Source organism: Polypterus senegalus, chromosome 14 (genome assembly GCF_016835505.1).
Source record: "Polypterus senegalus isolate Bchr_013 chromosome 14, ASM1683550v1, whole genome shotgun sequence".
NCBI lineage: Eukaryota > Metazoa > Chordata > Cladistia > Polypteriformes > Polypteridae > Polypterus > Polypterus senegalus.
The window spans coordinates 77,871,612-77,887,632 of NC_053167.1; the positions used below are offsets into that span (position 1 = coordinate 77,871,612).

At 36.9% G+C, this 16,021-nt stretch overlaps 1 protein-coding gene across 1 annotated transcript; it reads right to left on the reverse strand.

Annotated features, from left to right (window-relative positions):
- Window positions 1-1,275: 1,275 nt before the first annotated feature.
- Window positions 1,276-7,667, reverse strand: LOC120514708 (prostaglandin G/H synthase 2-like). Its single transcript, XM_039735219.1, has 10 exons — window positions 7,515-7,667; window positions 7,126-7,239; window positions 6,855-6,998; window positions 5,996-6,139; window positions 5,459-5,640; window positions 5,094-5,177; window positions 4,518-4,764; window positions 3,782-4,068; window positions 2,816-2,963; window positions 1,276-2,247 (listed from the first exon to the last, which is right to left on the reverse strand). Exons 1-10 carry the CDS (start codon window positions 7,573-7,575, stop codon window positions 1,835-1,837), a joined length of 1,824 nt encoding a protein of 607 aa, XP_039591153.1. The 5' UTR covers window positions 7,576-7,667; the 3' UTR covers window positions 1,276-1,834.
- Between the last annotated feature and the right edge of the window lie 8,354 nt (window positions 7,668-16,021).

The following is a 16,021-nucleotide window of genomic DNA, read 5'->3' on the forward strand; positions in this document are numbered from 1 at the left end:
CATAGTTACTCATACTGGGCTAATTTAGAATAATCACTTAACCTCAGCTTGGGATGTAGGAGGAAAGCTTCAAATATACGGAGAATGCAGTTTAGTTCAGAATCAAACCTTGTGTCATGGAAACATAGCACCACACTATGCACATAAGGCAGGAATTAAGGTAGTTTTTGTCAAGGGTTCTAATGACAGTAGAGTATTCTTCTTTTTCGGCTGCTCCCGTCAAGGGTTGCCACAGCAGATCATCTTTTTCCATATCTTTCTGTCCTCTGCATCTTGCTCTGTTAAGTAGAATACATTTCCAAAAAGCACTTTTCAGTGAATTCTTTCAGGTTCTAGAGGTTATTAATATGAGATAAAAATATGAAGTCTATTTGCTCCAACAGAAGTATTGTCTGGACTATTATTTTATACATTTGCAAGCATGGGTGGCACGGTGGTGCAGTGGTTCACTTCCCAGATTCTCCCTGCGTGGAGTTTGCATGTTCTCCCCGTGTCTGCGTGGGTTTCCTCCGGGCACTCCGGTTTCCTCCCACGGTCCAAAGACATGCAGGTTAGGTGCATTGGCGGTTCTAAATTGCCCCTAGTGTGTGCCAGGTGTGTGTGTATGTATGTGTGCCCTGCCTGGGGTTTGTTTCCTGCCTTGCGCCCTGTGATGGCTGGGATTGGCTCCAGCAGACCCCCGTGACTCTGTAGTTAGGATATAGCGGGTTGGATAATGGATGGATTTGCGAGCATAATCCATATTAATATAAGATGCAAGCATCTAAAGACTGTAGATGTTAAGCCAGCAGATATTTAAGCAGAATTTACATAAGCAAATGTGTAAATCGTAAAAGCTGTAAGCCAAGCTTTCAATCTGTGTGTAATACTACAGTTTTATCAAACATTTTTAGCACCACCAAGTAAGGTAGCACTTTTTAGAAGACCAAGCCAATAATCTACTCACTGATGACTAAATGTATGTCTAGTTGTAGTAAAAGAACAGAAAAAGTGACCAACACAGTTCTGATTTCATTACAAAATGTAATAAATTTAAAAGATTGAAGCCACTTATTCATGTAAAGGTCTCATTTGATTATATACTAGTATAAAAATAAAGAATAGAAGCCTGTCATAGCGAACATTTTTATAAAATCTTTATTAAAAAAATAAAAATTCATATAAGCTTGTATGCTGCATGTAATTAAAACTTTTGCACATTTACACAACATATAAAAATAGCATCCTTATTATGCTCCAACTAGAAAATAAAATAAATAATATTCTTTCAAAGATCCGACAAACATATTTTTGAGCTCTTATCTTCTCAATAGCTTTATCAGGAAACAAAAAATATACATTCATTTACTGCCATGTGAATGATGAATCTGACAAGAAATTTCTTAAAAGAAAATTTTAAATAAATTCATAAAAAAGAGCCATAAAATCAGTTGGATTTTATATTTTTCAAATTTCCTGGTTTCAATTGAGAGTGCAAGACAAGAGGACAACTGAGCAGCAGCAGGTGTAAAGCCACCTGAAACAGGATTCAAGCCCATGAATTACATGAGATGTTTTATTTACCATCTTCAAATATATAACCAAGGAAGAGATTTGTTTTCATTATTATTATTTCAGAAGTAGATAATTAAATTAAAACAGTCAAAATGTTCATACCAACAATAAATATATAAATAAATAAATAGAAATTTGCATTAAGTAATAAATATTTAACATATTCTTGTTCAGTGTCATAGAAATAAATAGGAAACAGATCCTTTTCATAAATTATGTATATAATTAAATACTATTCTGTTTTAACATAGAAAGTCAGACTCTGTAAGTATCCCAGTTTTCAAAGTTCAGAAGTCCGTTCTTTCAGGAGCATAGTGGGGTTCACATCACTTTGCCGAGCATTGGCTCTACTTGCATTGATAGTCACTGATTCAGTGTGTTCGGGTTGAGGCACATGAAAGGATGCAAGTGGGCATGGTCCCCTGACATTCCGGCATACAAGCTTCTGCAGAGAGGCACTGTTCACAAGGTCAAAACCAACTTTCCCACCAAACGTGCTAGGCTTCCAATATTCAGGAGAACAGATAGGATTGCCCATGAGACCTTTTAGAGAAAAGGGGGCTCCCATTTCAACCATGGTCTCACCAAAGATGGCGTTAGGTCTTGGCTTCTCGATCAGTAATGCTGGATAGAATTCCATTGCATTAATATCTCCATATAACTCTTTCAGCTCTGCAGCCATTTCTTTTTCACCTGCAAACAAATGAAATAATACATTAGAATACCAAGAGTAAAAAACAATTGAATATACTAGATAAACACATACTTTTTATTGTCAATTTGATTGAATTTATGTAACCTAATTACTGTTTACTGTAGTATAGAATCCTTTACTATCAGCTGAAGCTCATGGAGCACCGTAACTAAGGCATTAGGAGTAAAAATATTTGGCCAGGATTTGGCTTTAAAAGCATAATCCACATTCTTCCAGCTACAACCTGCCATAATTATATCTCTTCTACAAGTGATGAGGTAATTATAGCACAGCAAACATTTCCTAATATTTACTTTGTTTCCCTGAATGACAGCACGGGATGCAGAAAAATCTCAGTGAAGGAGCAGTTTAGCAACTAAAATAAAATGCAAACTGAGTATTGCACACTTCATAAAAAAAACAAATCTGCTTAATTAATATGTACTGTTGTTCCAATTATCAAAGAACTGCAATGGGTTCAATATGAATAATGAATTTTCCAGTATGATTATATTTGTCACATACTGAAGAAAGTGTTGCTGGGAAGAGGATGTAAATCCACAATACCTGTGAGTTCTTCAAAAGATGTATATGGTTTCATGGTAAATCTTTTCCTGTATTCATTCAGGGACTGGTATCTCATCTGTCGGCTCTGCTCGATTGATGCCATTGCCACTTTCATCACTGCAGGGTGAAGATTTCTGCCACCAGCAACCTGTAACAATTTAGGTTTTCTCATCATTACAGATCTTTCCTTTTAAGTGAATAATTCATATTCAACTTATATTTAACATCTTTCAAAAGAAAAATATTTGTTATGGTTCAGTGTTTTTGTTTTGCCCTTTTCCAAGACATTAATACACTATTAAGTGAAAGTTTGAAAGCGGATTAAATTAAAGCGGATTAGATTAAAGGCAGTGTGACTTAATGGCTAAGGTGCTGAACCGTTCACACGGCTGGCACTTCAAGTGCCACCAATATGGCACTTTAACTCGCTCACTCTGGGTCACAAAGAGTCAGTAAAAGTGCCAGAGCTCCATTTGAATAACTATGGAATCATTGCATGATGCTCAGTAAAGTCTTGTGTCAGCTTGGATAAGCGTAATAAATTAGATCAATCAGTTTATATTCTCTTGTACTAATGAAGGCTTGAAAAACTATATTTCTAACAATGTGCAGCTGACATTTTTCAGAAAAATTAACTCAGGACTGTTCTCCTCCATCTAAATGTAAATGCTCTAAATTTATTCTGATGAACAATAATTATGATTTTAAATCCATATGTTAAATAATAGTAATCTGGATGCTACACTTTAACTGTGATATAAAGCAAAGAATTTCAAACAGTGTTGGGTTCAATTTTTTTGTTTGGTTAGTAAAGAATATCAAGCAAATACTTTTTTTATTAGGTATAATTGTTTACTATTAATATGTAATTTTTTTTTTCAGATTAACTAGTAATTTGTTACTTGATTTTTCAATGTAAATTTCTGTTCACTCAAGCATATTATACATTTTAAACAGAAGACTTACCCTGCCAGCAACCTGCTTGGAGAAAGACTCCACCATGTTGCTGATGCCATGCTGCATTAACACCGAGTTGTTAAACATGAACTGCTGATAGCTGTATTCACGGTCCTGAATTAGGAAGGAGTCAGGGAGCAGTGGGTGCCAGTGATACAAGGTGTTGAACTCTGAAGCAATGCGATTCTGGTACTGGAAACGCTTACTGAACAGGAGTTCTGGGTCAAATTTCAACTTAAAGTGATAGCCGCTTAAGTGTTGAACATAATCTTCAATTACAATCTTGATTGTCTCACCTAAAGAAGGAAAATCACAAGGATTTATTAGCCTGGGCTAAGAGAAACTTCCTTTTTTAGAAAACCACTGCATATATTTCCTACTTTCATCTTAATCATGAGGAATCTTCTGTCGTACAGTGCTATCTTTTGAAATGATTGGTTGAGATGGCAGACTATATATTTTTAACATCTGGTTTCACTATATATTGTATGTAAAAAAATGTTACAATATAAAGAAATTAATATTTAATAGCAACTTAATAAAACAGCATATGTTTAAATTAGTACCCAATCTTGTTTGTAGCCACCTCAGACATAAGCCATTAAATCCCTGCTATCTTTGACTTAACAAGTAGTTTCCTCTCCATAATGTATTCTGTGTGTTTTCAGAGATTAGGCTGTCCACAAACCTATGGTATCAGTGGCTTTTAGAAGATTCTCCTGTGTTGTTAAAAGACGATACTCACCAATCAGGATGAGCCTGGTAGTCTGAAACAGCTGTTCATCGTCCCACTCAGGATGCTCCTTTTTCAGAACATCACATACATAGTTATGCTCTCTCAGCCAGATGGTGGCATACATCATGAGCCCTGGGACCAGTCCAAAAGCTTCATGGCCTACAGCAAACCGTTCATGCTGTGGGACATGGGGAGGATAATGCATTTCCACCTCAACATCTTTCACCAAAGGTGGGTACATTTCACCATCAATCATCTGCAGAAACATAAAAAAGGAAATCATCATTAATTAGAGAAAACACTCACCTTCCTTGTTTAACTCTAAAGTGACATAAGAATGTGATTCCTCAGATGCCTAAATATACCATTACAAAACATCAGAGTGTGGCTAATTTTGCCTCATAATTAGAAAAATTAGAATAACCTTAACAGCGACAATATTTGCTACTAATAGGCTGAACTACTGTCACCTTCTACCAGTTTTTAAATTAAAGTAAGTCCATCCATATGATGGATGTATAGCTTATCCTGCCACACATCTTGACTAATATGTATGCTTTCAAAGAACAAGTAGTAAATATTTACCTGGTATTTTAGTTTTCCATCTTTGAAAAGTCTAAGTTTGTTCTGTCTGTCAATATTGTCTCCATATATATTGCTCAGGTCAACCTAAAAACACAGAAAGCAACAATGACATTATAAAATAGTAATATTGTTTAAGGCAACTGAATAAAACAAACATTCTTCACAATTATCATCAAAGGATTTATTAACATTTAAATATTTAGCATCATTAAATTGTTTTAACACTGGAGAATAGCTATATTGCCATCATCAAAATAATATATACATAAGGGAATGTACTTTATTTCTCTTAATTTATAAATTTCAAAAAATGCACTGCTTTTGGGAAATATCATCTGACATTCATCTAGTTTTAACATACATACCCCATGGCCTAAACCCCGAGTAAAAGCGGGACCCTTCTTCTGGTCGGTCTTAAAAAACTGGTGGGTGAAGTGTTGAGCGAAGAAGGCAAACATGAGGTTAGTTCCTTGTGGATCAGGGATGAACTTTCTTCTCAGCAAGAATTTCTCCACAATCATTTTGACATCAGGCAGTGATTTCTTTCCTGTGGGGAAGGCAATGATAAGGCTTAGCTTTCCTTTTAAAAATAATTATAAAAAGATACAGCCAAAATATTTTGTTTTGGTAATATGCACCTAGAGTGTTTCATTTTAACAAATGGCTGTTTTATAAGATGCAGTACATAATATTAAATTACTACTTAACAAAGTTAAGTATTTATTATCTCTTTAATAACTGTACATTATTCTGATGCCTCTATCGCATATTTATATAAATGTATATGCATATATACTGTATTGAGCAGAGCTAGCATTTGCATATAAAAGGAAATGCACACATAGTTTACAAGAGCACAATAACACATGCACAGAGTTACTAATGCAGTCAGATAAAGGTACCTGCAGTGCCCATTGGTGTTGGACAGTCAGTAGGAACTGGTGGAAGGCATCGCGTGTAGTAGGACAGATTGGAATAGGCTTCCCAGCTTTTGTATCCATAATGAGCATTGTAGGTCGGAGGGCTGTCGATGAGGTGCGCTCGAGCTGTATTCAAAATAAAAACAACAATTAAGCATCTGCTATGCCCTGATATCTTCTTGAGTGAGGCACTTTAAAATGGCAGTGTTGAACAGATTCAACAGTTCTTGGCAGGCTGATATGTTACCTGGTTTAATATTCACTAAATAAAATACATCTGCCAACAAAAATATGCTTTATCTTATAGAGCCAACAGTTGCAATTTTCTGTGCATGAATCAGATTCTAGGTTTTTATTTTAGCCCATTTTAACTTTAGGGGATTCTAGTGATCATTTTCACTGGAATAAGCCTGTTACACGCTATGGAAGTAACAAGTATTTAATTGACAGCGGTGCTAGCCAGCAATCCCCATAATAGGACAATGAATTCCCACAAGAAGGAGTGCCCGTGCCACAAAGCTGTCCTCACTTGCAACACCCGAGAAACAGGTCACGTCTTGCTTAGTTCTGCACTGCCAAAGAGCTGTCATTCCTCCAGCTGGAAACGTACCACTTGTAAACTCGCTGCCTAAATTCGGATCACTTTTACATGAGCTCCCCATGACTCCAGTCAGCCAAGCTTTTGCTATCCCAGCTTTTCCCTTGCATGTTCAGAATATCCAGGCATCACTGAATGCAAGATAATGACCCAACAGCACATCACGCTGCCATGTGCACACCCACTGCCACTCAGTTCTGAATCGCTTATGAACCAGCGGCGTAAAAATGTTATGCCACTTACATGTTAAAACATATCTCATGATGAAGTTTCTTAGAACGGGAATGTTGTTGATAATATTCCAGAAGCCCTTGAAGTGTGTGAGAAAGTAATGCACGGTGTTCGGACTGGGCTTCAAAGCCAATTTAATCCTGGTTAAGAATTCAGCTGTGGAAGAAATATAAAGTAATACATACATAAATCAACAAGTCGAAGAATAAACAATAAAGCAGAAACAAAATGCCCTAACTTGAAGTACAGATTTTTCTGCACTAGTGAGCTCTCCTCTACTTACGAGAGGTGCAGTTCTCGCCGTAGTAGCCTGTGCCGGTGCAGTCACATTCGTAGCTTTCCACTCTCGTCATGCAGACTCCCCGGTTCTGACAGGGGAGTGAACAGCAGGGGTTTGCTGTGGACGGAAAGAGCGAGTTTCATTAAGGCATTATGAACAACTACGTATATGATAAGCCCTTAGCTGTTCCCTACACAAATAGAAGAGTTAGGAAAATAAAAAGGAAGGAAACCCTGTGCAATCATTAATATAAACTGTGGAAAAAAACTTCATACACTGAATCTGCTATTGCTTTAGTTTAATTAAGTGGCGAATATTCTCGCTTTCCTCTTGAATCATAATTTGAACTACACTGCAACTTACTTTCAGGATAACTTCAAAATAATTCTTACCTGCTTCAAGTAAACTTAATCCCGCTGCAAAAAAGAACAGAATTGCGACGGCCGTGTTCATTCCAGTAATCTGTAATAAATATATAAATTATGCAAGTAAAATCCAAAAAATACTCTGTTCGGTTCGCAGAGTATAACAGAACAACGGCTAACTTGTTTCGTCTGCTTTGGAGTCGGCTGAGATGCCTTTTTTTATAGCGGACGTAGGCGGGGCTTTCTCAAGGAATTTTGCAATTCTTGGATTTCACGCATCTCTGACAATTGTGAAGTTACATATTTGTTGTTTACACAATACAAATACGTGACTCGGTGTATTTTCTGCATTTTATTATGACGTTACAAATAGACTGTTTTATTGGTGTTTTTGCACAATTACTGCTTTTAAAAAGCGAAGAATCGATTATCGGATAATTCAATGTATTGGAAGAGTGACGCTAAATAAATTAAAATGGAGTTCCGTTTTAGAAAAGTCAATAAATACCTAGCTATGTATAACTCAAATAAGAAAGCAGCATTGATTTAATCCAAATATTTATTACCTATTATAAGGCTGCACACAGTAATTTGTAAAAATTATATACACTTAAATTGATTGCAATACTATCAGTAAACGTGGATTTCATTTCAGTGTGTAAAATATGAATTTAAACAACACATAAAATCAATTTTCAAAATGCGAATCATTTTTGAAACTGTCAATGAAAAACTAAAGAATGTTTGATCAATTTTCTAAATGTGTGCAGATTTTCTAACACTAACATTTCAGGCGTGGATGGTAATGGGTAAGATTGTTTTTATAATTTTATGGAATTCTGTCCGTTGTCTCAAAGTATAAAGTAAAACTCTCTAATAATGTCAGCATAGTGCTGGTAATAACTACTTCTTTTGACTCAAATAATATATTTGCGTTAATGTCTTGAAACATACCCACGACGATAATTCCGCTATATTAGAATAAATTATCTTCATACCAGATTGGGCTAGACATGAACAGGAGAGGCCTCATTCAGAATTCGATCTTATTTCTATTCGATGTCTTGTGAGGCTTAAGTCTGTCCCTGGATGGGACACCCGATTATCCGGTAGCGCGGCACTGTTTAGCACTCTTATAGAACGACTGAATTGTCTGGTATATTGGACAAAATATAATTGGTTTGAAATTGAAATTCTGAAAGCAAACATATTATAACAACTAATATTAAAAAAAAATGTGAATTGATTTTCACTAGTTAAGGAATTCCGTTTGTAAAGGAGCCAAACTGAGAGTGAAACAGGCGGCAGGGGAACGTCAACTCTGGGTGGTATAGCAGATTCATCAAAGGTGCGCCAAAATGCTGCCAGGCAGATACACATACAGTACTATGTGAAAAATTAGTCTTTAATTGACAAGATGCTATTAATTTAAGGTGAGGAGATAAATCAGAGCAATGGACTGATAAAAAAAAAAACTTAAACCTGGAGAGAGCGCGCAAGCTCGACGAGTAGAACTGAGTTATTGCTTGGGCACACGGGAAATTGAAGAAAACAGAACAATGAAAACTAATAATCTGTAATACCAAAAGAATGTGTTAGGCATTTCTTGCTCATTTTTAAAGAACAAAGCAAGTTCTGGTGAAAGAATGTATTACGCTTGAAGAAACGTTAGGGTTTTCTGAATCTTTCATGATTATCATCACTGATCTTTATCATACGCGTTTACGAGGATCCGAAATAAATGAAAATGTCACAGTACATATTGAATTACCTTTCAGTTTTTTGTATGCAAGAACACGTTTCTCAGGTTTTTCTGGAGCAAGCGAGATTTGGTGTCACGTTTTAAAGTGATTTCCGTAAGAATTTTATCGCATATCATTTACATTTTCTTTCTTGTGTATTACACAGAAGTATGATCCTGTATGACAATTTAACCATTACAACATTAACGATACGAGCGCAGCTAAATTACCGCGTTACCACGGCTTGCCCATTTCTGAACTGTCCCATCGTTTCCGATTTGCAAGTTTCTCACCTAAGTTTTTCACACATCCTCACGTATAAAATAGATGAGACACGCCTTAGATAACATCTCTAGACATTGAGACTTTTCCTGGGCTTTCTAAAGCACCCTTTTCTTACATTCGTGGTTGTGATATATTTTTTATTTCTTGAAACAGTGGAAACAACGATAATAAGGCTTATTTAAACATCTGTCCGCCTATACAACGATTGAGAAAGGAACAGAAGCACATTTCTCACGTGTAAATTTGATTTTTTTCTGGTTGGCAGTATTCAAAATTGTGTTTTTCTTTGAAACTAATGTGTATACAGTTTATTTTTTCTTCGGTTAATACCTGGTGATAAAATGAATCACACTTAGACACTTTTTGAAAATAATTACCGACTCGAACGGCGATTAAAAAAAAAAGTATTGTCTAGCACCACCTAGTGGACCATTGGACCATCACGAGGAACATTTTGATTCTAACCATGAGTCATTTACAACTCATCAGATTTTAACTCTTGCATTATAACACAGCGTTTGGGCTCTTTTTGCGAATTTCTTAAAATGTTATTTTGTAATATAACGATTGAATAACGGTTCGTAATTGTAACTTTATGGGGTCGTGTGGTTCTGTGTATAATTCTTGCTTCACAAATTACCATTGTATTCTAGATGGGACAGGTTCTTTGAAAAGGTTCCTAAAATGCGGATAAAACCATACAACACCATTTAAAAGGCGCTTAATGCTGAGCAGGATCACGAGTGGCCGGAGCCCATCCCAGCTCGAACATGTCGCAGTGCAGGATCAATCCCTGGACACGGCGCCAGTTCATCGTAGTGTGCAAAAAACCGAAATCTTAATATATAGCACTCCACCTAGCAGGGAGCAGATCGAGACAGTCGGAATATTGCATGCAGCAAGAATCGATTTAAATCAGGAATTGTTCATATTTCATCTGTCTGTTATCATCTATTCACTGTCAGTTATCCAATATTCAGTATTTGTTGCGGCTATAAGGGTTGTTTTTGGAATCTTCATATGGATGGCTCTTTTGGTTCAACGAACAACCTCTCTGGCACATTTATTTTTAAGAGTGTATGATACATATATGAAATAAATAATCTATATATAATGTATATGCTTCTTCTACATATATGCGCCTATGGTTCTTCTTGTATATTCTGGTCTGCTAGTGAATGGAGTGGCATCAAATCTCAATCCAGACTCTTTACACTTGCTATTCGTATCTGGCAGAATTAGCTGCCTACCTCTGCTATCTTCCTTTGTGTTTTTAAGAAGCGTTTCAAGACACTCTTGTTCTGCAAATATCTGTCTAAATGATAATGGTTTTAATGCGAGGTTATTGTAACTTACAAAGATTAACGAGTTTTCTGTTCTATTTGGTTTCAGCGCTCCTCACTTGTGGTGGTTAGTTTTGTAATATTATATTGTAAGAATTGTTTCAAAACAGTCCCTCAAAACAGCTCATTCGATTACGTAGACTGGCCTCTCTTGTAAGTCGCTTCAGATAAAAGCGCCTGCTAAATGAATAAATGTAAACGTATATAAAATGACATACAGTATATGATATATGCGTTGTCTTACAGTGCATGTCTTTATTTTCGGTTCATCTAGTAAAATCTTATTTTGCTATTTTTTTAAATAATCGTTTATTAAAATAAGTGCATACAAATACCTACACTGTAAATGCACTAAATATTATGAATATTAATATTTGTATCTTATGGTATTCTTTTTCATATATTACTAAATCGTTTTTATGTATTGCAAGAATTTCTCACAGAAATGAAACTGTTGCTCTGTTAAAACGAACGAGTGAGAGCGTAACATCGCAAAAAAAACTTCGATTGCAAAAGAGTGGTGAGAGAGCAATGACTTTTTTTTTGAAAATGTGTTCTCGTAATCGCTGTTTTCAACAATCAGTGGCTTAAAAATTCTGTCTTGCACACTCCGGGTGACTGGCTTGCATTTCATTTTCATAATACTTAATTCATTTGTTTATATATAATAGTTTATAATAATTAATAATAGTTTATGTTTGCTGCCAACTTCAAAGTTCAAAACGTTTCAAAAGTGTGTTTATTTCTGTACAAAATAACACCCAGTCATATCCATTAAAATGTTTCCAGGAGTTAAAACTTGACCTATAGCTATAACATGAGCGGAGTAAGAGCTGAATGTAGACAAGGTGACACTTAATCATGGGCACCCACCAGTCCAGGGCAAACTCAGACAACGCCTTTGTGGAGTGGGAGGGAAAAAAAACATCCGTCAAGATAAATTAAAATTAAATGTAATTAAATTAATTAAGGGGACAACACCCCGTAACAATAGTTGTTGGAAATGCACATTTACGTGTATCAGCCTAAATTAATCCTGTTAGTGCCAGAAATACCAATGACAAAAAGGTGTGGGGGGAGGGGTGGTCAGTGACGGGGGATTTGAGCGGTGTTTTCCTGAGGAACAGTAACAACCAGAAGTAGACAATCGGGGAGAACCTGCAAACACCACACACCTGAAAAAGTTAGAATCCGAGGTCATGTATGTGAAGTTATTAGGTACGAGCGATGCTAACCGCGTACCAAACGTGCATCTGTTCATATTTTGGAAGAGTGGCTAAGCAGCTGCATAGCGTAAGGCTGTAGATCTAAACTCCCAGCTCTGCACTCAGTCCAAGCAAGACACTTAACCCGAACACTGTTATGATCTATCTATCTATCTATCTATCTATCTATCTATCTATCTATCTATCTATCTATCTATCTATCCTTTAGTTAATATATAATTGCGTGCGTGTTGGGTATTTTGTAACGGTGCCCTTCTCTGGACCTGCGCGCAGCGCACTTCCAACTCTGCTCAGCAGCCCAGCACAATTTTAAATGCGTCCACACAACACGGAGCTAATCTCAGGGTGGAGAACGGGAGAACTCTAGGAGGACGATTGAAGGTAATGCACGGACGAGTATTCGATACATAGAAAATGCCACAGTCGGTCCAGTTAAACTGAGAAGAATAAAAGAAACGATTTACTGTATGCATTCCTCTGAACAATATCCGTTAAACACGGGGGCCCGCGAACCAGCGGCGGCTGTATCATGTAAACTCAGACGGCAGTTAATCTTTATCGGTCTTTAGTGAAGATGTGCTATACTTCTACAATGAGTACTGTTTCCTTTTTGAGCAGTGGAGTCTCATTCTTCTTTGCTTTATCAACTTGTTTACATATTTCGCAGAAAACTACATGGGTTTCCATGACGTGCCAGTCTAATGCCGTAAGCGCACTCTGAATGATGCACATCCCATTTCTCAGCACCACGGCAATAAACATGAATTGAAAGGGGGATCGCATGGTCAATGTCAGGTGTAAAAAAGGTCTTACGTGTCACTTCCGTTTTTTTAATGTTAATTTTGGTGAGATGATCTGGTTTTTGAGCTTTCGAATGTGATAAATATAAATCGCCGAAGTCCTTAATTAATGCAATAATACAAGATGCATCGTTGTAAGGTGAAAAAAGCCTTCAATATTTCAAAATATATGCGTTATCATAAGCCTGGCACAGACTAACAGATTTTTAAAAAACAAACCAATGTTGAAAAATTGAGCGAGCCCACACATATTGATTCATTTTAATATTTTTTTTTGTCCTTTAGTCTGTCTTCTGTTATTGGATTACTCACTTTACTAGATTATGTAAACAAAAATATTGGGAATTAAAAGATTTACTTTCACAATTTGGGGAGTCCTTTCACTAAATATGGGATCCAGCAGAGTAATTTGCAGACAAAAATGTGACTTCAGATCAAGCATGGAAGACAATAGTAATTTTCATCGTATTGCGACAATTTGCAGGTCATTTTGCAGTGAAAAAAAACTGTAAAAGAAGTTCCGGACACTCTCTTCTTCAACCCATGTTCATTTACATTTTTTGCCCGTTTGTTATTAGTTACCAATCTTTTACACATGACGTCAGTTACATTGCATATAACAAACTCCATTTTGCCCTAATACTATAGATTTATTTAAGATTTAAAATCTGGGTGACCAGCTTGTGGATAAAAAAAGGAGGCTAAGAATAATCATAACATATCTTAAATGACTGAGTCCACCTTATTGAAAGGATAATGTCTAAGTGTCTGTGTCTGTGTCTATCTGATTGCTATATCTCTATCTTTCCAAAAGATGGCACATCACAAACAATTTTTAGTAATAAAATGCATTGCATTTGTCATTCCACTAGATGGCGTATCACAAACGCCAATACTGCTTTAACAAATCCCATACCAAATGGCATATAACAGAGACATGTGCACTGCAAACGTTAACATTGAGGCGTACATTGAATACTTAGATTTCAACCCATCTTAGATGGCTAGTCTGGGAAGATAACTGTTTAAGACCTACTTGAAATCAGGACACCTTTTGTGATTGTCAGAAGGGTTGAGTCTAGCTCATTCTCCTGCAATGTGTGCCTAGCATTAATCCCACACTTATACTTATATTTAGTCCTGTTCAATCAAATTCACAGTCTTAAGGTTCAAAGCCCTTACTCATGTCCATCTCTTTTTAAGCACATCATCTGCCTTGAACTGAATTGGCAGTCATATAATGAATTTGGCGTGAATACTTAACAGGTTGTCAGCCTTCTTTAAATGCTCGTGCATCAAGTCTACTGAGTTTAGTGTACTTTGTGCTTTGGAGAATTAATTCTGTTTAACATTTCTGTAATTTTTTCCTTTTGCTGTTCTTAGTTTTGATTACTTCCCAGCCTAATGTTGTGAGTGGTTCATTATGACACAACGTCAGTATTACTAAATCAGTTCCATTCTTCATCTTGCAGGTTTTCCCACTGTCATTGCATACCCCTCAGTCCTTTTAGAAAGCTTTTCTTTCAAACTAATGTCAGATAGAAGGGCAAAGGAGGAGGAGGTACCTTGAAGTGGACAGCATGGACTAATTGAAGTCTAATATGCACAACAGTTTGGGCAGTTTTAGACACTTCTTTCTTCCCCATTAACCTTTCTCAATCCCAGAAATTGACTCAATTATTATGCAAAATGGCTTATCATTCAATCAAAAAACACCAGTAAGGTGAAAAACTGAAGACATTGTGGGTGTTAATGTACCACCCGAGTGTGTCATTTTATAGCTATTGTAGGAAATTTTGAGATCAAAAGATGGCACATACCTGAAAGTCAACTGTTGTTAGAGATAACTATGTGAGCTAATTTTAGATGCTCTGCACATCCCTGACAGTAACATCATCGTATAGCTGGATTTATGTTTAAGGATGGAAAAGGTACCAAAATTGTGTTGCTATGCATTCACAAATGATCAAACTGAAAATTTATGAAGGTACTAAACAAGCAGTAGAAAGCAGATTTAAGGTGATTTATTAAAGTTGAGCTTTTTGTTTCTTTTATCTCTAATTGAGGCATGCTGCTCTTTTAATGCACGCAAAGGACCCAACTGGTAATTAGAATTACGAAGGCCATTAGACATTTTGGTGGTAATGTGGTGGTGCTCTGTTTTGCTGCAGGGCATTCTTTGTGTAGTTGTTGCCCGTTTCAGCAACAGCCATGTTGAAAACAGCCTGATTGCCTTGCAATAAGTTTCATATGTGATGAGTACGATACCTGAAAGCATGGAGGACTGGTATTCGAATTACACTATTAAGCTCTTCCACTGTCACATTCAGCCAAAAGCTTATACTGTGAAAGGAAGTCATAAATGTATAAGGCTAAAAATATCAGCATCAATCTATAACAACATGCCATGTGCTCTAAATGTGTGTAGAGAGTAAGAGTGGCTTTAGGGTTAGTGCACTGTGGTAAAAAAACTATTACATACCATCAGCACGTCAGAAGAGGTCATCCATCTGAAGCTAAGCATGTTTGGGCCTGGCCAGTACGTGGATGGGTGACCATTTATGAAAAGCTTGGATTGCTGTTGGCAGAGGTGTTGGTGAGGCCATCAGGGGGCGCTCACCTTTTGATCCCAATCCCCCAGTGCAGTGACACTGTGCTGTAAAAATGGTGTCACCCTTCAGACCAAGGTCATTAAAGATTCCTGGGCATCTTTTGAAAAGAATAGGGTTTCTCATGATGTCCTGGCTAAATTGCTCATCCATTTTGCCTTCCAGCTTATAGGGAAAACCTGGGGATTGGTGGCTGGAGTAAAAACCCTCACTTTGTTCCACTGTGGTGCTGAGGTTACACCCACTGCACTCAGGTCCCAATCCAGGTGGTTCATCGTGTGGGTCCAGCAACACGCTATCAGCTATCTGGCTCCCCTAATTATCCCCTAACTGGCTATCTGTCTCTCTTAGCCCTTCACTGCTTTACAGCTAATGTGCGGTGAGCACACTGGTGCAAGAATGGCTGGCGCTGCATCATCCAGGTGGGTGCTACACATTGGTGGTGGTTGAAATGGCTCCCCAATGTCTATGTAAAGTGTTTTGAGTAGCGAGAAAAGTGCTATTTGAAGGCAATTAATTATTATTAATA